General features: G+C 39.4%; 1 protein-coding gene across 1 annotated transcript in view; it reads left to right on the top strand.

The window, feature by feature from the left end:
* Positions 1–25155, top strand: part of LOC136875750 (serpin B3) — a 162092-nt gene that overhangs the window by 3671 nt on the left and 133266 nt on the right. The window contains exons 2-3 of the mRNA XM_067149324.2: positions 15441–15544; positions 23367–23546. Of these exons, the coding sequence (XP_067005425.2) occupies positions 15441–15544; positions 23367–23546 (284 nt within the window). The remainder of the gene's footprint in view (positions 1–15440; positions 15545–23366; positions 23547–25155) is intronic.

The raw sequence follows: 25155 nt of genomic DNA, 5'->3' as shown, positions 1-25155 counted from the left end.
CGTTAAGAGCTATGGAATTTAATACAATCTTGCTCACAACGTGTACACTACCCAACCTAGAATTCTGCATACAATGTAGAATTCTGTAGCGAAGCACTGGTACATCAGCTAGTAAAGAATATGAGTGATGTACCAGTGCTTCGCTACGGAATTCTACATTGTATGCAGAATTCTAGGTTAGGTAGTGTACACGTTGTGAGCAAGATTGTATTAAATTCCATAGCTCTTAACGTTACCCTAGAAACGCGACGGGGAAGTCACCAAACGTCTTTTCTCATATGAAGACTGGTTTAGGGAATGTTCATTGTAACGGTAGGCCCGCTTGCCTACTATCAGTCACAATCAAGTTGGGGAGCATTATAATGGCAGACACTCAATCTCCATCTGCCTTTTTACATCCTCAGAAAGAGGGTCTTAGTCATTTTCCCAACTGAAATGAACATAGGTCATTACTCTCATTACAATGATGTCAGTAGGAATGACACGATTAAAAGCAATGTTTTCATATGAAATACTCGATCAAATGAAAAAAAAACAACGCATTTTCTCACTTTTAACGAACAGTACTAAAGCTTCCGATCTAACAATCCAAATTTTCAGAGCTGGAATGACCAAGCCGTAGACAGCCGTGAACACTCTTCGTCATTTTTTGGCGGGGGAGGGTGGGGGAGGCGTCGAATAGTGGAGAGTCCCAGGGCCAAAACTATGCCCTTTTACTACTCTGTTTCCTAGGAATACGCGATGAATCGGAAAAACTCAACTCAATACACTGGCGGGGGAGGAAACTATCTGACTTGCAGGCAAATTTTTCCTCAAAGCCAGAGGTGAAAGCCGCTCTTCACTGCTAATTTGGAATAAAATGAATATAGATTTAATAAAAGTGAAGCGGAAGAAGCTTTTCTTAAGAAACGGCTCTTTTCAGGGTTGAATTTTGAATTATTTAGTGAATTGTGGTGCTATAATTTGGAGTAGGACTAAATTGTAATTCTAGACCAGGTCATACTACTACTACTACTACTACTAAGTGAGCCTCTGCCTTAAATGTGCACACTGCTCATTCAAAACAGCGGGTCAGAGTAGGGATCGAATAGCTGGAATACTATGATGAACCGGTGTGTTACATACTAGCAGTATCAGGAAATTTATGAACCAGAGGAATGGAATGCTAAAGAAGAACGTTTTCTAACTCCCCAGCTATTTCCCGCCAATATTCAGTCAGGCTGTTAACTCTGTACGCAGCAGTAATCCCATCTATCGGAGTTGAGTGGCAGCATAAGAACATCACAACAAACAATGGTCAATATAATATTATTGTTGATGAATGTTATGCGCTTTCGATATTGTAGGCCTTAACATTTAGTTTTCTTCCGACTCTGAAATACCACTCTTATCATAGTCGGTGCGGTAAAACTGAATAAAACACAAAGGTAAGTGTGTATTCTGCCCGAAGACAGGTCCGAACCTCCGCAGAGGTGCGCCTGAGCCGCAGTTTACGTGCTGTAGGGTGGCCAGTTCCCATCCAAATCTTGATCACGTCCAATGTTGCTTAACTTCGGAGATCTCACGAGATCCGGTGTTTCAACATGGCTACGGCCGTTGGCAATAAAACGTAAATGATCGGAAATTGTATTCTCTCTAACTTTTGTTATGCAGTACTTTTCGAAAGGACCAATAACTTATTGTAGGTATTTAAAAATAAATTTTAGGAGCCTTTCCCTAAACTGCAATTTTATCCAGGGTGAATAGAATTGTATATAGCTTAGACTGTAGTTTCTTATTCCCCCACTCTATGTACCGATTTTCATTATATTCTGTTAACCCATTTTCTCCTGTGGTGCGGCGTTGATATGGACTTAGCAACAAAAATACAAATTCATGAATGTCTCTGTTATCATAGCCGATACGGTAAACATGCATGAGATATAAATGATCGGAAATTTAATTCTATATAACTTGAGTTATGTAATATTTATCGATGAGACCACTAATAATATAAATATTTGATAATTAATTTTCAGGCCTTCCCCTAAACTAGCATTTCACTCGTTTAGTAATATGCACCTTGATAAGTTCAAACAGCTCATCCAATGAAGCAAATGACATTCTATAATATTAAGAAAACATTTCCGGATACCTCCTGTGTTCGCAAAACGTTAAATGAAATTGTTCAGTGGTGAGCCGATTCGATAACGCAGAGTGAGTCCACCAACGTCTTTTCTTACCAGGTTTCTTTTTCATTATTGCTAATAATTGTAGTTGAACAGCTCCGACAACAAAACCTATTTGTACGACGTCCATCATTATAGTATGGCAGGTTTATCGCTGATGGAGAATGGCTGCGCGTCTCGCTGGCATTTTTGGCGCTGTTTACAGGCGTCAGTTCAACGCTCGTGTAGAATAGGCTAAAAGTTTGTGCGATCAGGCGGGCGAACAGCGGCGTTTTACCTGCTCGTGGAGAATCAGCCTTTAACGCCTCTGACACCTGCCCGCTCATGGACGCGTCCACCCGCGGCGTGCAAACCGCCCGTGTAGACAACTCTACAAATACCCCATGGTTCTGTTCCACAAGCGGGTTTGTAGAGGGCGAACAGCGGCGTTTTACCAGCTCGTGGAGAATCAGCCTTATTCCCGCTAGCGGCAGAACAGCGAATCATACTCCACGTGGCGGCAGTGAGCAGAGCAGTTCACCCGCCTCTGTCGCACGGCAGGAACTGCCTGAAGTGTAGTATAATCTTTACTAGCTGATGTACACGTGCTTCGCTACAGAATTCTACATTGTATGCAGAATTCTAGGTTAGGTAGTGTACAAGTTGTGAGCAAGATTGTATTAAATTCCATAGCTCTTAACGTTACCCTAGAAACGCGACGGGGAAGTCACCAAACGTCTTTTCTCATATGAAGACTGGTTTAGGGAATGTTCATTGTAACGGTAGGCCCGCTTGCCTACTATCAGTCACAATCAAGTTGGGGAGCATTATAATGGCAGACACTCAATCTCCAACTGCCTTTTTACATCCTCAGAAAGAGGGTCTTAGTCATTTTCCCAACTGAAATGAACATAGGTCATTACTCTCATTACAATGATGTCAGTAGGAATGACACGATTAAAAGCAATGTTTTCATATGAAATACTCGATCAAATGAAAAAAAAACGCATTTTCTCACTTTTAACGAACAGTACTACGCTTCCGATCTAACAGTCCAAATTTTCATAGCTGGAATGACCAAGCCGCAGACAGCCTTGATTCGTGAACACTCTTCGTCTTTTTCGGCGGGGGGGGAGGGGGTGAGAGGGGCGTCGAATAGTGGAGAGTCCCAAGGCAAAAACTATGCCCTTTTACTACTCTGTTTCCTAGGAATACACGATGAATCGCAAAATCTCAACTCAATACACTGGCGGAAGAAACTATCTGACTTGGAGGCAAATTAAAGCCAGAGGTGAAAGCCCCTCTTCACTGCTAATTTGGAATAAAATTAATATAGATTTAATAAAAGTGAACCGAAAAAAGCTTTTCTTAAGGAACGGCTGAATTTTGAATTATTTAGTGAATTGTGGTGCTATAATTTGGAGTAGGCCTAAATTGTAATTCTAGACCAGATCATACTACTACTACTACTAAGTGAGCCTCTGCCTTAAATGTGCACACTGCTCATTCAAAACAGCGCGTCAGAGTAGGGATGGAATAGCTGGAATACTATGATGAACCGGTGTTTTCCGTACTAGCAACATCAGGAAATGCATGAACCAGAGGAATGGAATGCTAAAGAAGAACGTTTTCTAACTCCCCAGCTATTTCCCGCCAATATTCAATCAGGCTGTTATACTCTGTACGCAGCAGTAATCCCATATATCGGAGTTGAGTGGCAGCATAAGAGACAAGGAACATCACAACAGACAATGGTCAATATAATATTATTGTTGATGAATGTTATGCGGTTTCGATATTATAGGCCTTAACATTTAGTTTTCTTCCGACTCTGAAATACCACTCTTATCATAGTCGGTGCGGTAAAACTAAGTAAAACATAAAGGTAAGTGTGTATTCTGCTCGAAGGCAGGTCCGAACCTCCGCAGAGGTGTGCCTGAGCCGGAGTTTACGTGCGGTAGGGTGGCCAGTTCTTTTCCGCTCCTCCATTCGGTTACACCCACCAACAGCGTGTGGCAACCCATTCAAATCTTGACTACGCCCAATGTTGCTTAACTTCGGAGATCTCACAGGATCCCGTGTTTCAACACGGCTACGGCTGTTGGCAATAAAACGTAAATGATCGGAAATTGTATTCTCTCTAAATTTTGTAATGCAGTACTTTTCTATAGGACCAATAACTTATTTTGTAGGTTTTAAAAATACATGTTATTTGCCTTTTCCTAAACTGCTATTTCATCCAGGGTGAATAAAATGGTTTATAGCTTAGTCTGTAGTTTCTTATTCCCCGATTCTATGTACCGATTTTCATTATATTCTGTTAACACGTTTTCTTCTGGTTCGGCGTTGATATGGACTTAGCAACAAATTCATGAATATCCCTGTTATCATAGACGGTACGGTAAACATGTATGAGACATAAATGATAGGAAATTTAATTCTATACAACTTGATTTATGTAATATGTAATATCTGCTTACCCTCCAGGGTCGGTTTTTCCCTCGGACTCAGCGAGGGATCCCACCACAAGGGCAGTGTCCTGGAGATTCAGACTTTGGGTCGGGTATAAAACTGGGGAGAATGGCCAGTACCTCGCCCAGGCGGCCTCACCTGCTATGCTGAACAGGGGCCTTGTGGAGGGATGGGAAGATTGGATGGGACAGGCAAGGAAGAGGGAAGGAAGCGGCCGTGGCCTTAAGCTAGGTACCATCCCGGCATTTGTCTGGAGGAGAAGTGGGAAACCACGGAAAACCACTTCCAGGATGGCTGAGGTGGGAATCGAACCCACCTCTACTGAGTTGACCTCCCGAGGCTGAGTGGACCCCGTTCCAGCCCTCGTACCACTTTTCAAATTTCGCGGCAGAGCCAGCTAATCACGCTAACCACTACACCACAGAGGCGGACTAAAATAATATTTGAGAATTAAATTTCAGGCCTTCCCCTAAACGACCATTTCACTCGTTCAGTAATATGCACCTTAAATAAGTTCAAACAGCTCATCGAATGAAGCAACTGACATTCTATAATTTTGGAAAAATATTTCCGTATAGGTCCTGTGTTCGCAAAACGTTAAATGAAATTGTCCATTGGTGAGCCGATTCGATAACGCAGGGTGAGTCCACCAACATCTTTTATTACCAGGTTTCTTTTTTAATATAGCTATTAACTGTAGTTGAACAGCTCCGTCAACACATCCTATTTGTACGACATCCATCATTATAGTATGGCGGGTTTATCGCTGGTGGAGAATGGCTGCGCGTATCGCGGGCGGTTTTGACGCAGTTTACAGGCGTCAATTCAACCACTCGTGTAGAATAGGCAAAAAGTTTGAGCGTTCAGGCGGGCGAACAGCGGCGTTTTACCTGCTCGTGGAGAATCAGACTTTAGGTGGTAAGAGTGCGAGGGTGTCTGCATCCCGACATGGTAAAGGGGAGGACGTGCCATGAGGGCTTTCCGTATGTCCAGCACCTTCAAGTCGCTGGAGAGCCCTGGAGAGAGGGGTAGAGGGAGATGACACCCAGGCAAGCGTAAGCATAGTAGAACAACACTAGAGTAAGCATATATCCGTTTTAGAGGGTGGGTTTGTGTGTATTGTGTGTATAATCTAATGCATAAGGAGGCAACTCTGTAAGATTATGGGTAATAAATTCAACATGAAATAAGGTCTTAATGATTGTGTAAGTCCACCTTTACAGGAGCAAAGCAAAGCAAAAGCAAAGTCATCTCTGTACAGGCCATGAAGGCCCTTGGAGGGGTGGAAGGTAAAGGCTTCCACTACACGTAACCTCGGCACTTGATGGGGTAGAGTGGTTGGCACTACGCTCGGCCGCCTTTGCCCCCAGGAATTAACCTGGTACTCATTTTTGGTGTAGGCTGAGTGAACCTCAGGGCCATATGCACCCCCGGAAGTGGAAATCTCATTTCTTAAATTTTACGACTTCCCGACGGGGATTCGAACCCACGTGCTTCCGGACGAACCGAGCACGCCTTTACCGCCTCGGCCAGGCAGCCCCTCACCTTTACACGACAGTACAATATTATTTCTTTACTTTATTTTAAGAAAAGGGACATGTTTCGCCTCTTCCTTGTGAGACATCTTCAGCCTAGACTAATATGGTAAAACACATGATAACCTTAATACTAAAAATAAAGGACATACTTTAAAATGTTAAAGGGTCGAGGTGACTCGATCTGTCACATGTAAAAACAGTTTAGAAAAACACAGTTCGTGTTTGTCTTAAGACCAATTAGCAAGTGATAAAAGTTCCTTTGAGTTTTTAACATTCAAAATGAAAGTTAAAAAAGATGATCATAGCGTGCTAAAATCGGAGTTCAAACTTGAAATGTATTGATGTGATCCCATGTTACCGAGCTCGATAGCTGCAGCCGCTTAAGTGCGGCCAGTATCCAGTATTCGGGAGATAGTAGGTTCGAACCCCACTGTCGGCAGCCCTGAAAATGGTTTTCCGTGGTTTCCCATTTTCACACCAGGCAAATGCTGGGGCTGTACCTTAATTAAGGCCACGGCCGCTTCCTTCCCAGTCCTAGCCCTTCCCTGTCCCATCGTCGCCATAAGACCTATCTGTGTCGGTGCGACGTAAAGCAACTAGCAAAAAAAAAAAAAAAAAAAAAAAAATCCCATGTTGCAAGCCTAGAATACGTATATATCTGATCAAACAGGGGTTGTTGTTCTTAGGTGAATAACTGAGTGTTGGATTGTGTAACCGGACAATTCGTGCAATCCATATATTATTTGGAAAATCTAAAAAGAGAAAAGAAAAAGAAGAAAAAGGGTAAGAGACTTGTACGAAATACTGAAGTAAATAACGTGTTTACGGCGTCTGAGTACTTGCTTCTCCGCCCTGTTTGTCTCTCTGTCTTGTCCGGCCGGCTCGTGTGTGGGACTGTTGTTTGTTGTTGATTGTAAGGTAGGAGCAGCGTGTTCCAGAGCAGGGGTGAGGGGAGTGATAGTAGGGGGAATCGAGTAGAGGGGAACGGATGAATTAGAAGTGTTAGAATTGTTCGTATTCTGAAAAAAATAAATAAATGACTTCTTCAAAGAGAATGTTATGGATTTCATTTTGCTTGCTGTTGGGGTTAATTCTTTTATCTATGTTAATAAAAATATTTTCATATACACTGACCGAGCAAATCTCATGGGATAGCGGAGCACTGATGCGCAGGTGTGTTGTCTGCGCACCACACGCCCCCTGTGCCAGCGGCAGTTGTATAGCAGACATTGTGAGCAGTGGCTGTGCATGTGACAGGTGTAACATGGAACGTCGTCGTGAGCTGACACCGTTCGAACGGGGTGTGGTAGTCGGTGCCCGGCGGATGGGAAGTGCGATTTCGGAAGTGGTGCGGGAATTCGGCATCACACGATCAACCGTGTCCAGGGTGTATCGTGAATGGTTGAATGCGCGTGTCACCGTCCACAGCAGACTAACGACCGGCCGTCTAGCCACCCTCGATGACCGTGACAGGCGACATCTGAGACGGATTGTCAGTAGCGACAGACGGGCAACCGTGCAACAAATCACGGCTCAATTCAACACAGGCCGTGCTAGACACGTCTCCCAGTGGACAATCCGTAGGAACATGGGTTCTATGGGGTATGGGAGCCGGCGCTGCACACGGGTGCCACTGTTAACCCAACGTCATCGGGTACAACGACGCGCATTTGTCGCCAGTCACCAGGGATGGACACTGAAACAATGGCGTAACGTGATATGGTCGGACGAATCACGATTTCAACTGTACCATGCGGATGGGAGGCACCGTGTATGGCGCAGACCACATAAAATGATGGATTCCGCCTACCTCGAAGGTGTGGTCCAGGGCGCTGGTGTCTTTGCTATGGTGTGGGGTGCGTTTTTCTGGTATGGAATGGGCCCCCTAGTTGTTCTGGAAGAGACTTTGAATGGTACGCGGTATGTTGAGCTGCTCGGAGACCATCTTCACCCATGTTTGGCCTTCCAGCGCCCAGACGGTTCTACGGTGTCTCAAGATGATAACGCGCCGCCACATCGCTCCCACGTCGCCCGGGAATGGTTCCAGGAACATGCAGCGGAGGTCCAACGACTGCCATGGCCACCCAGGAGTCCCGATGTGAACCCTATCGAGCATATCTGGGATGTCCTAGAACGCAGGATCCGTGCCATGGATCCTGCACCTACGAACAGACTAGCATTGGCGGCCGCTCTGCAAACGATTTGGTGTCAGCTGCGTCCAGAGGACTACCAGGGACTTGTCGATTCACTTCCACGGCGTCTCACTGCAGTTCGCAGTGCCAGAGGAGGCCCCACACGCTATTAGGTGACTATCCCATGACATTTGCTAAGTCAGTGTATGTTGAGAAGAGCGTTGAACCTGCACTCAGATGCATGTCATATAGCTGAGAGTTCCGCAGTGTTTTCTTAAATAGGATTTTTTAGGGTGGAAAGATCTTGTTCAATATCGGAAAATGAATGGTTATAGTCAGACATGTCACTACTCATGGCTGAGGATTTACCATATTTTTTTGGAATAAACGTGTTCTACCGAGCTCGATAGCTGCAGTCGCTTAAGTGCGGCCAGTATCCAGTATTCGGGAGATAGTGTGTTCGAACCCCACTGTCGGCAGCCCTGAAGATGATTTTCCGTGGTTTCCCATTTTCACACCAGGCAAATATTGGGACTGTACCTTAATTAAGGCCACGGCTGCTTCCTTCTCACTCCTAGCCCGTTCCTGTCCCATTGTCGCCGTAAGACCTATCTGTGTCGGTGCGACATAAAGCAAAAAATTATAACGTGTTCTCAATAACGAATAGAAAACTGCATCCTGTTTGGCCAATATAGCTAGTGGGACAGTGGGTACAATTCAATTTGTAGACGCCTGAATTAGGTAATTTTGATCTGGTCTTGATTTTATGATGATTAAGAAACAAAGTAGAATTATTATTGACGATCTTAAAAGCTGCATTAATGTTCTGTCTTTTAAAAAGATTTGTGATTTGTTATATCATATCATTATTGGAAGTAAAAGTGATGTCATTTTCTCTTTTTTCGCTTTTGGTTTTCTCGTAAGAGTGGTCTGATTTTATTGACAATTTTGTCAATAAATGATTTATTGAAACCAGTTTTGATTAGCTAGAGTAAATTATGTTCATTTCCTTCTTTAGATTGCTAACCGATGTGTATTTTTTGCTTTATATCGCACCGACACAGATAGGTCTTATGGCGACGATGGGACAGGGGAGGGCTAGGAGTGGGAAGGATGCTGTATGCATCAAACTAAAGAAAGTCGCTCTTTTCTGGGCTTCGGGGTGAAAAGAATCCCGTCTTACGGTAATATTTGTTTGTGTGGGTTTTCTGTAGATGTTGTAGATGAGTTTATCGTTAGTTCTACTGACAGTCAAATCTAAGAAATTCAAATATTTGTCAACTTCTGATTCTAGCGGACATTTCGTAGAAGGATCTATTCGGTTCAAGTGATTAAGAATTGTTTCGCCAATAGAGGCTTTCTGGTCAATTATAGTAAAAACTTCTTCTACATACTGCGTCCAAAAGACAATTCCCTCTATTTTGTTCAGGATCTTATTTTCCTCAAGATGGTCAACATAGATCTGTGCAAGTATGCTCGAAGAGGGTGCTCCCATAGGGAGGTCCTTCCTGTCGATAAATTTTATCATTAAATGAGAAATAATTATTGGAAAGGACAAATTTCATGGTATAAATAAATTTGTCTGTTTCATACCTGCTTAAAGAGCTGTGTTTTGCATAGGTTATTCTTAATTATGTTAATAGTTTTTGTTGACAGGTATATTAGAATATATATTAGTTATTCCATAGGAATGTATTGCATAATGGGTCTCTAGTATGAGATTTGAGGGAATTTGGCAAAAATCAACTGAATTTTTAATGGGATTCTTATTAAAAATCTATATTGTTTCTTTAAAAAATCGTGTATAAATTTGTATGTTCTGTAGGTAGGACTATTTCTGTAGTTAATAATTGGTCTTGTAGGAATACCATTTTTGTGGATTTTGGGCAAGGCTCTCGCTAATGGGATACTTGGATTCATGCTAATTAACTTCCAAGCTTCATGTTCACTCAGGATGAACGAGTCGCTTTTTAGGATTTGTTTTAAGTCTCTCTGGACTTTGTTAGTAGGGTCTTTTTGATCTTAAATAACGAGGTGTGTGAGAAAAATGTTTATGTTTCTTCCATGTAGTCTTGTTTGTGCATAATGAGTGTGGTATTCCTGTTATCGGCTTTAGAAATTATCACAATATTTTCTTTAAATTTTAGTTTGAGATTCTGTATAGCTTTCTTAAGGATTTAGGGAGTATTTGGGTTATATAAATTATGAGATGTGGTTAGGCTGGGTATTTTTTGCGTATTCCATAATCCAGTCTCTTCTTGCTTATCCAGAGGTAATTTAGAAATAGTCTGCTCAATTTCTGCTACTGTGGTTATTAAATTCTATGGTTTGTTTGCAAGAGGCAAGTTAAATTTTGTACCTCTTTCCAGTTTCATTCTTGTCAAAATGCAATTCTGTTAAATTTTTGACGGGAGGATGAATGTCATGCTCGTTACTTTATGGTCATTAACTGTTTGAGGATATTACTATTGGAATTTTTACTATGTAAGAGTCGTTCTAAAATCTTATTTAGTGTATCTTGTTTCTTGGAAAGGATCTTCTGGAGTCTAATATTAGTATATCTTTGGAAGGAGTCCCATTCTAGCGAAATTAGCGTTGAAGGAGCACTCAGATGCGTATCATATAGCTGAGAGTTCAACAGTGTTTTCTTCTTATATAGGAATTTAATTTCATTCTTGAGCCATATAGCATTGATTTGTGATTTGATTTTTTGTTGCAGATTCGTTATTTGCGTTTGTTTTGCGAAAAATTCAGAAATTCAGGGATAAGGTCATGATTAAGCATTTTTAAGAAAAATGAAGTCATTGCCAATTTTCGAAATCTTAATATTCAGAAATAATTTGGCTAACTTACATACCTCGTTGAAATTTTATTTCTTGCGGTAATAAATTCAATTAAATTCAAAATATAAGTATTATAAATTCAGGGGTGTGGTTGTTTTCAAAATCCGACAAGTAGTTGTAGAGTCTGGAATATCTTCAAACATGTTTCACTCACGAGTCACTGTGGGTGGGGGTGGTAAAATACGTCCACGGTATCTTATGCTTGTCGCAAGAGGCGACTAAAGTAGCTACCAGGGACTCTCAACTTGAAGCGTGGGTTGGCAACCACGGTTCAGCTTGCGAAGTCTGACGTTGCTTTCACTTACAAGTGGCTGTCTCCTAGCTTTCTTCTGTCCTGTCCGACATCTCTTGGTGAACTCTTGTTTTCTTTCGACACGGACGGTATTAGGTTTGTGAGGCCTCGGGTCTCTTTCGTTCTTCACACCCTTCGTGTCGATGCCTTCATTCTTCAAAGTATCAGACCTTTTCTTTATGATTAGTGTCAATCAATCAATCAATCAATCAATCAATCAATCAATCAATCAATCAATCAATCAATCAATCAATCAATCAATCAATCAATCAATCAATCAATCAATCAATCAATCAATCAATCAATCAATCAATCAATCCTGATCTGCATTAGAGCAGTCGCCCAGATGCCAGATTCCCTATCTTTTTTCGAAGCCTTTTCTGAAATGATTTAAATGAAATTGGAAATTTATTGAATATCTCTCTTGATGAGTTATTCCAATCCCTAATTCCCCTTCCTATAAACGAACATTTACCCCAATTTGTCCTTTTGAATTCCAACTTTACCTTCATATTGTGATCTTTCCTACTTTTAAAGACGCCACTCAAACTTATTCGTCTACAAATGTCATTCCACGCCATCTCTCCACTGACAGCTCGGAACATACCACTTAGTCGGGCAGCTCGTCTTCTTTCTCCCAATTCTTCCCAGCCCAAACTTTGCAATATTTTTGTAACGCTACTCTTTTGTCGGAAATCTCCGAGAGCGAATCGAGCTGCTTTCCTTTGAATTTTTCCAGTTCTTGAATCAAGTAATTCTTCGTGAATGCTCCCATTGTTACGAACTTCTTGACTGGTTCCAACTACAAACACGTTTTTACTTTGAATGTCACCTTCAACACAACTCGTAAATATGCTTAATAATCAACATGGTATCCTTGTATGTATAATAATCTTGCGTTAAATATATCCAGAAGTTTTAATAAAAGACTTTAACAGGACGGGGAAAAGTGTCTACCCTTTACTACGAAGGTAGGAGGTAACTGTGTGCCGAACCGTTGCCTACGTAATAATTATACAAGGCCTGGAAGTGCTGGTCAACTTATGGGGTCGTGCAGAGTTTCAAAATACGCCGCTAGATATCATCTTTATCGGATGTCCTACACAATGATCTTAAATTTGAAAGATCACAAGTATGTTGATATTCACCAAATAAACTCATAAAAATGCTATAAGGAAGAGAAAAAATTACGAAAAACAAATCGGTTTAAATCACATAATACTTATTCCGTACCTGTCGGTCTATAATATTTTGAAGAATCGTTTAAATCGTTTTAATTTTCAAGATGTTGCAGTCTCTCCATCAGTGTAGCCAAGGTAATTTTTTAATGTATTCCTGTGTGGAAGCTTTAAGCGACAATATAATTAAAATGTAACCATTAGGTGCTTTTCTATGCCCAAAACAAGTTTTTTCAAAGTAGTCTCACCAACTTTGATGTTTTTCTTTCCGTACGGGTCTAGTTGATTTACTTTGTGCTGTATCTAGTTGTTTTCACCCTCTTCTCAGGTTTTAATTCTTTCAGTTTATGTCGAAGCTTATAAATTACTTTCTTATATCTATCGATTGACTTACTCAGAAAGGTAGATTTCCTTCTGTTTCTATTGTATTTAACTCTTCGGAACGCTTTTGGAGTTGGCCTGAATACTAGAATTGCTACTTATGTCACAGGAGGTCGATCTGTTTCTCTGTAGGTGAAGCTGCCATTGATTAAATTATTTCTGGTTTAAATTAACCTGATCTTGGGTAGGATCACTTCTGCGTTTGGCACATATTTGTTGATGGGTGGAGTGACTACTAAGTATGGATGATTTTTTATTTGGAAGAAGCCTCTTCTTTGTGGGGCTAACACGAAAATCAGATTCAGGCAAATGGTTGCTATACACGTTTGACGATCTTGTTGGTGACCATAAAAACCTAATTTTTCCTTACCTCGAAACGGCAATTTTCCACTTCTGTAGTAAGATTTTATCAGTAAGAAGGAGATGGAACGTCACATTCTTTCTTTCTTTCTTTCTTTCTTTCTTTCTTTCTTTCTTTCTTTCTTTCTTTGCACTGTTTGAAGTACATTTTGGAACAAAGCCGTGCGCCATTTTAATAAATTCACATTCCCACGCAATGTACATTACATGACTTAGCCTTAAAATGATGATCACAGTATTGACAGTGACACCACACTATTCGTCGCTGCCATAAATAACCTAAAGATAGTCTTGGTGTTTTATTACAGAAGCAGACGAACTACAAAATAACCAAGCAGATCTAAATTAACTTATAGACGAAATAAGATGTTACATTTTAAAAGTTTAATTAATGAAGGAAAAACTAAAACAAAATGCATCTATAAGGTTTCTATAATGATTCGTACAGCTATAGAACGCCAAAAAATAAATGCGAAAACGATTCATAAACTGCAAACATATCACACTTGTAATGCAGATCTTACTCGAAGTTACGGCTCTAATTAACTGATAACATCCCATAACCCTGACATCTACCGGTGAGACTACAAACTTAAAGTGTCCCACTATTCTGACGGAAAACCGTTCTTCCAGGCCTTATGCATTACGTAGGAAACGGCCGAACGGCTTCCATGCATTAGTCGTCGAATATAGGAATACATACCTGATATAGCAATTTTATTTCTCCATGTATCATAACCATACGACTAAATAATTCACCATGTGAATTATGGAATACAATGCTCCCATATAATACCAAAAATATCTGCATATACTGATATTACAGTAGATGTCTACTTGATGAAATTTTCAAGATATTTCATAACTCCCATTTTAAAGTTAGACGGAGTGTTATGTATCTCTCTATTCTACATGAGAATCGATCAATAATCGATCTTTACATACAAAAACCCACAATACACATTACCATAACGAAATACCTCAATTCCAAATTGGTTTATATGTCGGAGAAAGTTATAAGCAAACTCTTTTACATCGCTGTTCACTTGTTATTTGTATCACAGATGAAATTTAGTCCGGAGTACGTTCTTTACTCTGGTTGCTTTGTTAGTTAGAGTGAACATATCGAAATAGCAGACCTTCTACTCTACCTTCTCTTTATGATAAATTTTTACAGTAGATTGCAAAACTGTAACGAATGGTATCGCTGGTAGTACAAGAATTAGGTTTTGAGTGAATAGGTATCCCGGTAATGTGGGTACTACCGGAACGCACTGGGTAATATTCGGATAACCGCGAAACCGAATTCCCGACTATCGCTAGGCCCATTTTCCATTTGTACTAATATTGCGCAATTTCCCAAGTATATTACTGAATTTTATCATTAGTACTTTGTTACTTACCAGTAGCGGCGACTAAGTGGCGACATTTTAGAGAAAACATTACATATTTTTCCATTTTAGCCGGCTGAAACTGGGAATTATAGGGATTATTTTAAAAATGTGCAAATTTTTAATTATTAACAAAAATATTATCGAAATTACCCACAAAATGTCGTTCGTCGCGGCTAACCGATTTGTATAAAGCGCCACAGCAAGTAGTGGGGACTTCGCATGTGCTATGAGGAAGGGTAACAGGGATATATTTTTTGCCAAGGTCGTAGACACTGAGGTATGATTTACCTCCTTGCCGCGCGCATTCGTCAGTCTGGCAGTCCCTTTAGTGTCTGTTAGTTTCTTAGTGTGTAGTCAAATACTAAATGATTTTCAATTTCATAATCACGCCGTACCTCTATTTAATTGTAATACGTGTGTAATATTCTTTCGGTGAAAGTTTTATTCTACAGTATTGAATCAATATCTCAAAAAAAAAACTATTATTGCCGCACTTAAGGAAATTCGCTTAAAGAGCATCAAAAACTTATCATTTGTAGCTTTTTTGTTCAGTTTTGATGTGTTTAACGCCCCCCCCACTTCCCGCCCGCTATATCCCTCAACCAGGCTACTTCCTGTTGCCTGTATATTTCTAATTACAAAACGCCGCTACTGTTACTTGTATATTCATCGCTCATATTAACTCCTGTCTTCTTTCTTTCAGTATTCTTAATATCATCCTTGTTTGCGGGACAAGGATATGCTGACTCTGAAATGATCTGGAAGATTTTGGACGGGGTAAATAATTTCGGCAGCGAATTATACCAGGTATGTGCAAATGAAGGATCATACTCATAATGGCTGGATATTTGTCTACGACAATAAGCATTATTGTGCAGTTCAAATTGGTACCTATGTAAAATATGTAGCTCCAGTTAAGTAACACACTGTCGTACTCAAAGTGGGAACTGCAACACTACTGAATTAGGAAATGCAATTGAGCGAAGGACACCAGGATTGTGAGGTACGCTGTTACCCAATCGGCTTTTTGTCATTGATTCCCACGTCCAAGACGTCTCCGGCAAGGCTAAGGCCAATTTTGGCCAGAATTTTTGGAGGAGGACTCGGTCAATGAGTTTAGTTACAAGAGTTCAGAAACAAAGAGTCCGATATAGGTAGCCTACAGCATTTAAACATTTATTCGGAAGACGTCATGGACTGTTTCACTGAAGACGTTATGCTATCAAACCTTTTAGTGATCCCAATAACAAAGTGTTCGAATATATTTTTGAAAATCATATATAAAATGGTTGGTGCTTCCCTCATCAAGTTTGGGCTGAATTTTCCTCTTACTACAAATAACTGTGAAACGAGTCTTTGCCAGTTCAGTAAAGAGTTCATTGCTGTCCACCCCACAATTTTTAACGTTATGGATGCATTAAAAGAAATATAAATCGACACATCGGCACAATCAAGTCCAAACAAGGAAAAACAGAAGTTCATTAAGGATCTTACCCAACAGTCGAGCATTGGTGCCATTAAGCGAATCAACTTCGTAAAACATATTTGTTGGGGATGACCTAGATGTTAAGCCCATACACAACAAGCAACATCATAATCAAAACATATTTGCCCAGAAAGTATGCCCATTTAACCCAATTCTAATTTCATGATGAACGGTGCAAGAGAACCCTGCTTTATGTTAAGCTGTGAGAAGTTCATAGGATTGATAAACCATAACACCAATACATGTCTAATCATAATTATCGCCTTCCAGCGAGCAGTCCTAAGTCTGCAAAAGTGGGGAAGGAATTTGTATAGGTAATGAAGTTATAAGGATGTTATAAAGCCTTGTACTTCGGAGCCAAGTGAGGAAAATAGTAGTCGTCTGGGATGCAGCCGTGAGGTGATGTGATGGTAAAAAGTTTCAGTTTATTTGTGGTCATATTTTGAAAACGTCAGTATGATCACCTGGAGTTACAGTGTCTTTCTAAAATTTAAGGACGCCATGAAAAAAATCACAAACTTCAGATTTTTTGGTAACACATTTGTTGAAAAACTAACTAATATATCCGTGCTTCGCTATGGAATTCTACATTGTATACAGAATTCTAGGTTAGGTAGTGTACACGTTGTGAGTAAGATTATATTAAACCGCATAGCTCTTGACGTTAGCCGAGAAACGCGACGGGGAAGTCACCGGACATCTTTTATTATGTGAAGACTGGGTTGAAAATTTTCATTGTAATGGAAGGCCATTAATCACAAACAGCTGGGAAATTTTAAGTATAACGGCGGACAATCACTCTCCACCTGCATTTTTTACATCCTCAGAAAGACTGTCTTAGTTGTTTTCCCAACTGTAATAAACATAGGTAATAAAGCAATGCTATGATATGAAATACTCTATCAATGAAAAACCGCACATTTCCTCACTTTTAACGAACAGAACTACGCCGATCTAACAGTCCGAAGTTACAGAGCTGGAATGATCACGCCACAGAGAGCCGGGATCCGTGAAGACTCTTTTAGTGGGGAAGGGGGTACGTATAGTGTAGAGTCCCAGGGAAAAAAACATGCCCTTTTACTTATCTGTTTAATGAAATGAAATGGCGTATGGCTTTTAGTGCCGGGAGTGTCCGAGGACAAGTTCGGATCGCCAGATGCAGGTCTTTCGATTTGACTCCCGTAGGCGACCTGCGCGTCGTGATGAGGATGAAATGATGATGAAGACGACACATACACCCAGCCCCCGTGCCAGCGAAATTAACCAATTAAGGTTAACATTCCCGACCCTGCCGGGAATCGAACCCGGGACCCCTGTGACCAAAGGCCAGCACACTAACCATTTAGCCATGGAGCCGGACATATGTTTAATAGGAAAACCCATTCAGCCGGAAAATCTCAATTCAATACACTGGCGGGGGGAAAGCTATCTGACTTGGAGGCAATTTTTTCCTCCAAACCAGAGAAGAAACCTCTCTTCACTGCTAATTTGGAATAAAGTGAATGTAGAATGTAATAAAGAGGAAGAAGATTTTCTTAAGAGACGGCCCTTTTCAGGGTTTAATTTTTAGTTCTTTGGTGAATTGTGGTGTAATAATTTGGAATAGGCTGAAATTGTAGTTCTAGACCAGGTCATAGGTGAACCTCTGCCATTATTACGTCAAGTGTGCAAACTGATCACTACAATCAGAGCGTCAGATTAGGGAACAAGTAGCTGGAATACTATGAAGAACCAGTGTGTTACGTACCAGCAGTATCAGAAAATGCACGAACCATAGGAATGGCATGCTAAAGAAGGAAGTTATCTAACTTCCCAGCTATTTTCACCATTATTCAGGCAGGCTGTTATATTCGGTTCGCAGCAGTAATCCCATCTATCGGAGATGAGTGGCAGCATACATTAAGAGACAAAGAATAGCACAACAAACAGTTGTCAATGTAATGTTATTGTTGTCCAACTTTATGAGCTTTCGATATTGTAGGCCTTCACATAAAATTAGTTTTCTTCTGACTCCGAAATACCACTCTTATCATTGTCAGTACGATAAAACTGATTAAAACATAAAGGATTGGAAATTGTATTCTCTATAAATTTTCTTATGTAGTACTTTTTGATAGGACCAATAACATAGGTAAAATTTTAGGCGCCTTCCCTTATACTCCCATCTTATCCAGGGTGAATAAAGTTGTTTATAGCTTAGAATGTAGAGTCTTATTCCCCGACTCTATATACCAATTTTCATTATTCTCTTTGCCCGTTTTCTCGTGGCTCGGCTTTAACATGGACTTAGCAACAAAAGTACAAATTCTTATCATTGCCGGGACGGTAAAAATGTATAAGACATAAATGATCGGAAATTAAATTCTGTATAACTTCATTTATGTAGTATTTATCGATAGGACCAATAATAACATAAATATTTGAGAATTTTATTTTGGGCCTTCCCCTAAACCACCGTGTCACTCAGCTAAAATAAAATGATTTATAGCCTAGATTGTAGTGGCTTATTCCTAGACTTTACATATCGATTTTCATTAAATTCTCTTCTGCCGTTTTCTCGTGATGCGCGTGCATACATACATACATACATACATACAGATAGACAGAAAGACAGCCAGACATTGCGGAAAAGTAAAAAGTTAATTTCGAAGTTACTGTGGACAAGATCGATACAGAAATGTCATTCTTTTTAAATTATTAGCAATGTAACGAATATATATATATATATATATCTAAACTCTTTAATGTCCTTAACGGATACCTACCTTCCTTACCTATTAGCAATCGGCATGATATGACATAGTCACAGGTCACATCGATTCAATTAAGGGTCCATGCCGTACAACCACTGTGTGGAACATACAGATTCGACTGCCTGAATTATACCAAGAGTCCAGAGCTCGTGCTACGGGGGCTCGATCATCACGAATCATTATGCTGGTACATGGGTCGTCTACGGGTTCTTCGTCCCTTGGTTAGGTAAGAGGCGGGTTTCAGTAACTTAATCTATCTACTAAATGAGAGGAATCCAGTCTAAGAAATCGATGTTTATTCAAGTAATGTAAAATAAAGTCGAAGAGACACATGACATTTTAAGAACGAACTCAGTTTTGTCCGTAAAGCAAAATAAACAATGATAATCATAACGCTGATGGGCGATACTGGCCTTGGAAACCTTAACTCAACTGTCTGAGGGACATCCTTACTAGAAACCACGTCTTAGGTTCAGAGTAAAATAAAGAAACTCCGGAGATCCCTAAAATCGGCTTCCATATGAGACTGCATGTACCATCATAATGATTTGTGATGATCGAGCCCCCGTAGCACGAGCTCTGGACTCTTGGTATAATTAAGGCAGTCGAATCTGAATGTGCCACACAGTGGTTGTACGGCATGGACCCTTAATTGAATCGATGTGACCTGTGACTATGTCATAGACCGACATCCAACTTTGTAATTAACGTTAAAGCCATTGTGGATGATGACCGCAAGGAAAATTATACTGTAATGGCAAATGGCCCTAATCTAAGTCACTGAGGTTGATGACCCCATGAACCCAAATTTCTAAGCTGAAGGCTGAACACAATTAAGTTACATTAGTTGATGATCAAGGTTTCCACTTTAATAAATCCAAGCACATCTAATGCTCAAAAAATCAAAGTAAAAACTGATAACAACAACAACAAACGCTCACAACACTTGTAGCAGTAAAGTCCCTTGCCATCGGACACGTCCCCTTAATCGTTACGTTAACAAGTTGAAATTTTCTCAGCAAAATAAACTGAGTTTTCCAGAATACATTTTCAAGTTAGTCACTTGGTTTTAAGATAATTCTCAAATACGATTTCACTGAATTTAATAATTTAATAAATTAAAATAATCTCATAACCAAAATTAACAACAAATTCTATCTGCCCGGACGAATGGTTTCCTTCAAAATCCCTAATTATTTCAGTAACATAGTCTTCCTGTTTAATTTATTGCTCACTTTCTTCGTTGCTGCTGAAAATGCAATACATTTTATAGTCTCCAGGAATATTTATTTATTTTATGACGTCACTCAAGAAGCTTATATTAACACTAACAATTATTAAGAAACTAGCTTGGATAATCCCAAAGTTAAATACTTCAATCTGCACAAACTATCACACAACGCAAAAAAAAACCAAATCCCTGCGCCAACGCTTCGTGACATTAAAAATAAGGCTTTGTACAACCCTCGAATACTGTTAATCAATATTATTAACAATTCTATATTTTCGACATCCCTGAAAAGGGGTAAATCCAACATCATTTTCTCATTTCCGTCGCTTCAAAAATGAATTCAAATCTCTAATAAACGAGTCTATTCTAAAGAATGAAATGTGATTCCAAACACTTTACTATCAATAACAAAACACAGTTTCTTCCTAGTAGCGAGCTGAATCAAATAACAGGTGGGCCGGGTTAACGGTACACAATTTCTCCCCTATTCTGTTATCGCTAGACGACGCACATACGGCTATTGGACGTTTTTAACTGGCATTAAAACGAAACAGCAAAAGTCAGTCTCGCTGGAAATCCACGAAACATATAATTCTTAACCCACATAGATTATGCGAAGAGATTTAATTTAAGACGTCACTCAAACACGTTCATCCATCACGGTCCTACGGTGTCACGTGGAATCCTAATTATGATCTGACCCTATTCCCATCTTAATCAATTACGCCAAATAACTTCTCGGGTTTCCTAGACTGAATATTCCGGCATCAACACTACAGGATTCAACAATTTGATTCACAATCCTTCATTACCTCCCATTTCGCAATACTTGAGCACTTGCTTAACACAAAAAATCTCGACACGACATTAATATGGATTATCTCCCTCGGGTGACCCACAACGCTATTACACAAACACTCTATAACAATTAACTATCTCTCCCCGCATGTCAGAGCTAAATGTTTCCAAAACCGATATTCAGAACTTGACTTACAAAACTTTACTCTTATTTTCTTCTCATCAATTCTACACAGTTTTAACGGACATTGAAATAGCAATCCCCTGTAAGAAATTGTATCGATCTTGCCTCGTAATTTTCCTTGATATAATTTTACGTCACTTAACACGACGGTGTGACTTCACGCCGGCTTTAACTGAATAACCATGGATTACTCTTACATAAATGTCGTCATTACGTCGAAAAGAATTTTACGATAAATTAATATCTTAACTTTGACAAACCACAAATACAGAAAATAAATGTAAGGAAATGTTACTTTACTTTTGACATTATAATCGTTTCTCAACCATCAAATCTACTATTCTACAACACTTCACACGCTAGTTTTGCGACTTTTCCGATTATCCAAGAAAATAAAACAAATGAACTTTCGTCATATTTCTCTGACATTTTCACGAAATAAAGGGTGACCAAAAAGCGTCACAGATACATACACAATAGAAACGGTGACGTCATGAAACAAATAAAAGCATTTTAACAAGGTGATAATTCACCTACCTTTTGAGTTGTACGTCTACTTCCATCATTACAGATTCACCAGCCTCCCAATCGTTTCATTTATCCATCTCGACAGCTTGAGGCTTCACAAACATTTTCCTTTTATTTTATTCACCTGAAAATAAAGACATAAACAAAAAATGCCTTTCACACTCTTTCTTCCTTGCACGGACCGAACACGTATGTCGAATACCGAGTCACACTCGCAATATTTTAAAATGATGCAATTATTTACAACTTCAATTGCAGGAATAGCAGGATCGCGGCATTAGAATGACCGTCTATTACCTGTCCCTGAACAGTGACGTGATGATTCAAAACCTTTCTCCACTTGGAGATGATATTGCAGCCACCTCGGCCAAAAGCTATCTTTTCTTTGGATTTAGTCTTTCAAACGTGGGTGTATAGAGTTACTCGGAAATGCGTGGTCTTTCCTCGAATTCAATTGACACAATGGGTGATTTCAAGATGGCTCATTGCTCCTTAATAGGTTTATCTTCCGCTCTCATGCCGTTTTCACTTACCGCCAAGAATTTTACATAAACGTTTCCTACCCCATAAAAATGTATTGAAGGCCGGTTTCACTGTGACACATAATTGTTAAGTTAATAGCAAAGTTATTGCTGAGAATTTAAGAATTTCTCTCAACGAATTGAACTGTTAAATTACCTCATAAGATAGGCACTCTATTTGGTTGATGTAACAGAGTTTAAACTAACAGGCGCGTCTTTTCGTAAATTTTCTTCTGGAGCTATTTAGCGATCTAAAATCTGTATCATGAATGACCAAATTGTTTTACTTACAATTTCTTGGCATTTATTACGGTAGTTTCGTTGCCAATTCTTTTTAAAATGTAATTTTTATTAGAACCAATAATCCGCTGTATCCATGCTCCCTTTCCACGTGCGGGTTACGTAATTTATTTAGCGTTAAAATGGGAACTAAAACCTGTCCCCCACGTGCCGTCTCTGTTCAGAGATAAATAATGTAGTTAGAGCTCCTGACTCGTAATGTATATGGGACTTTTGTAATAACTTTAGGACTATGGTTCCTTATGATACAAAGGTCATGCGTTCAATACATATACTACAACAATTCCTGAAACATACTAACCTTGTTAGTACTCAATAGACCTCATTTGGCTTTTCGGCATACTCTCACTCGGTCTGGCATGGAGTCGATTGTATGAACAATCCAATTAGCATAAAGAAGCTACCTCGAGTAACTGTAGGCTTGCATTCGGGAGATAAAAATTTCAGACCCCCAAGGTCCGCAGCCTTGAAAATTGTATTCCGTGATTTCTAATTTTTATTACTGTAACTTATCTCTGCCTCTGCCCTATCAACCCTATCCATTTCCCATCCTAGCTTCCTCGAAGTAATTTTTGTGTCAGTGTGGCATTAAACCACTAGCCAGAAGAAATAAAACTTTCATTGTTCATGTACCCATTTTGCTTCACTCCGTATCTCCAAAGAGAACACAAGTAAACATTAGTAGTTTTGTAATTTTCATTCTGAATAATAGGAAAAGTTTGATATATTGAATAATGATTCTTGTCATTATTATTATTATTATTATTATTATTATTATTATTATTATTATTGTTTATTATTATAAATGTGTTATTTTTCCTTAAATAGGAACTAAGTAAGAAACATGCCAGTTTTGTGTCATCTCCACTCAGTGCCGACTTGGCACTAGCCATGTTGATGGTTGGTGCCGGAAATGATATGTTTCAAAAGATGGCTTCTGTACTGCATGTGCAAGGCAACAGGACTCTCGTAGAAGATGGCTACCGGACCCTAGCCCATGGAATAATGGTAAGCTCTCACAATTATTTATCATTAATACGTTCCCGCGGCTTCGCATGCGTTTATTAATTCAACTGTTAGATGTATGAAAACCATTTATTTAAAAGCAAAATAAGAAATATTTATTAACACACTTTTGTTTACATAAATTGCATGAAATACATAATTTTGTTTTTAATTATATTATTACATTCAACGTGTAAGATACTGCTTTGATGGATGGAGCTAAATAAATCTGTAAATACACAAATAAATAAATAAATAAATGTATATACATAATTTAAACGATTAAAGGTAATATAAGTATTTAATGAATGCAGGTCCTAACCTGTATATTCATCTAAGAATACTCCTACGTTAAAATTTCAGATCTCTGCAGGCCGTATATTTTGCTGGCTATTGCACGCATACAAACAGATAAACACCTTCCGGGTATTACGCACTGAATATGACTCCTCGTTTCGCGGACCAGAAATGGCTTCCCACGCCACGGACTTAAAATAACTCCTTGACTTATATTACCTATCCTATATACGTTGCCTAGAGACAGTGAATCTATGCATTTAATCCTGGTAACAGCACGTTTTCAGCCAGTTATTCGTTATCCAAAGAGAACACAAGTAAACATTAGTATTATTGTAATTCTCATTCTGAGTGATAGGAGAAGTTTGATATATTGAATAATGATTATCGTCATTATTATTATGAATGTGTTATTTTTCCTTAAATAGGAACTAAGAAACATGCCAGTTTTGTGTCATCTCCACGGGTCCTGTAGTTACCTTTAAAAAGAGTAGAGGGTGTAACTACAAGGTATATTATACATTACTCATGGAAAACACACAGGAACGGAAGGTACCAGCATACAATGTGAAAAGTTCAGAATGCCCTCCGTTAGCATTGGTACGTTCATCAACTCTCCGTCCTATATAATAATAAAAGGAAGTGTTTGTGCGTGTGTACACGATGCCCAGTCAAATCTACGGCACGCAGATTTCTGAAATTTGCATTGAAGACGGATTTTTAATATTCGTGATCGTTGTTGAGTTGTGAACGCAGATAAGCGAAACAAACCAAAACTCCTGTGTGATACGCCTTTCTCTTAGGCTGCCTTTATTGCTATATATTAGTAGGCAACATTTTATTGTCCGTATGAAACATGATCGTCACATTTTGATACGTCCTCTGCATCACGACCAAGATACGAATGTGATATTCTTTCTTCCTATTTCTTTTGCTATGACTACTCATTGGACCAGAAACCTAACAAGGAAGGGTAAGCCTACCCAAGCGTTGTCGCTGACTTTTGAACGAGACCAGTTCATTAATGTTTCAGAACATCAGAAACGATATTTGGTGCAATTTGACGTGCTATGTACCGCTGGAAGTGGAAGAAGAAGGAAGGGAGTATGGAGCGAAAAGAAGGAAGTAAACGTTACGTATTAGAGGTGAAAGTGACCTGTTGTATGCATGGTCTGTTACAAAATGAAACCAGTTGTGGTCGTTAAGTTGTTAGTGGATTTCTTCGGTATTTCGGAGGAAAAGCCAATTAATATGGATGGCATAGTTTTCGAACAGATTAGAAAACAGCTATCTATCTATCAATCAATCAATCAAT

The sequence above is a fragment of the Anabrus simplex genome, chromosome 6 (assembly GCF_040414725.1).
Source record: "Anabrus simplex isolate iqAnaSimp1 chromosome 6, ASM4041472v1, whole genome shotgun sequence".
In the NCBI taxonomy this organism is placed as follows: Eukaryota; Metazoa; Arthropoda; class Insecta; order Orthoptera; family Tettigoniidae; genus Anabrus; species Anabrus simplex.
This window is presented reverse-complemented; position numbering and strand designations above follow the sequence as displayed.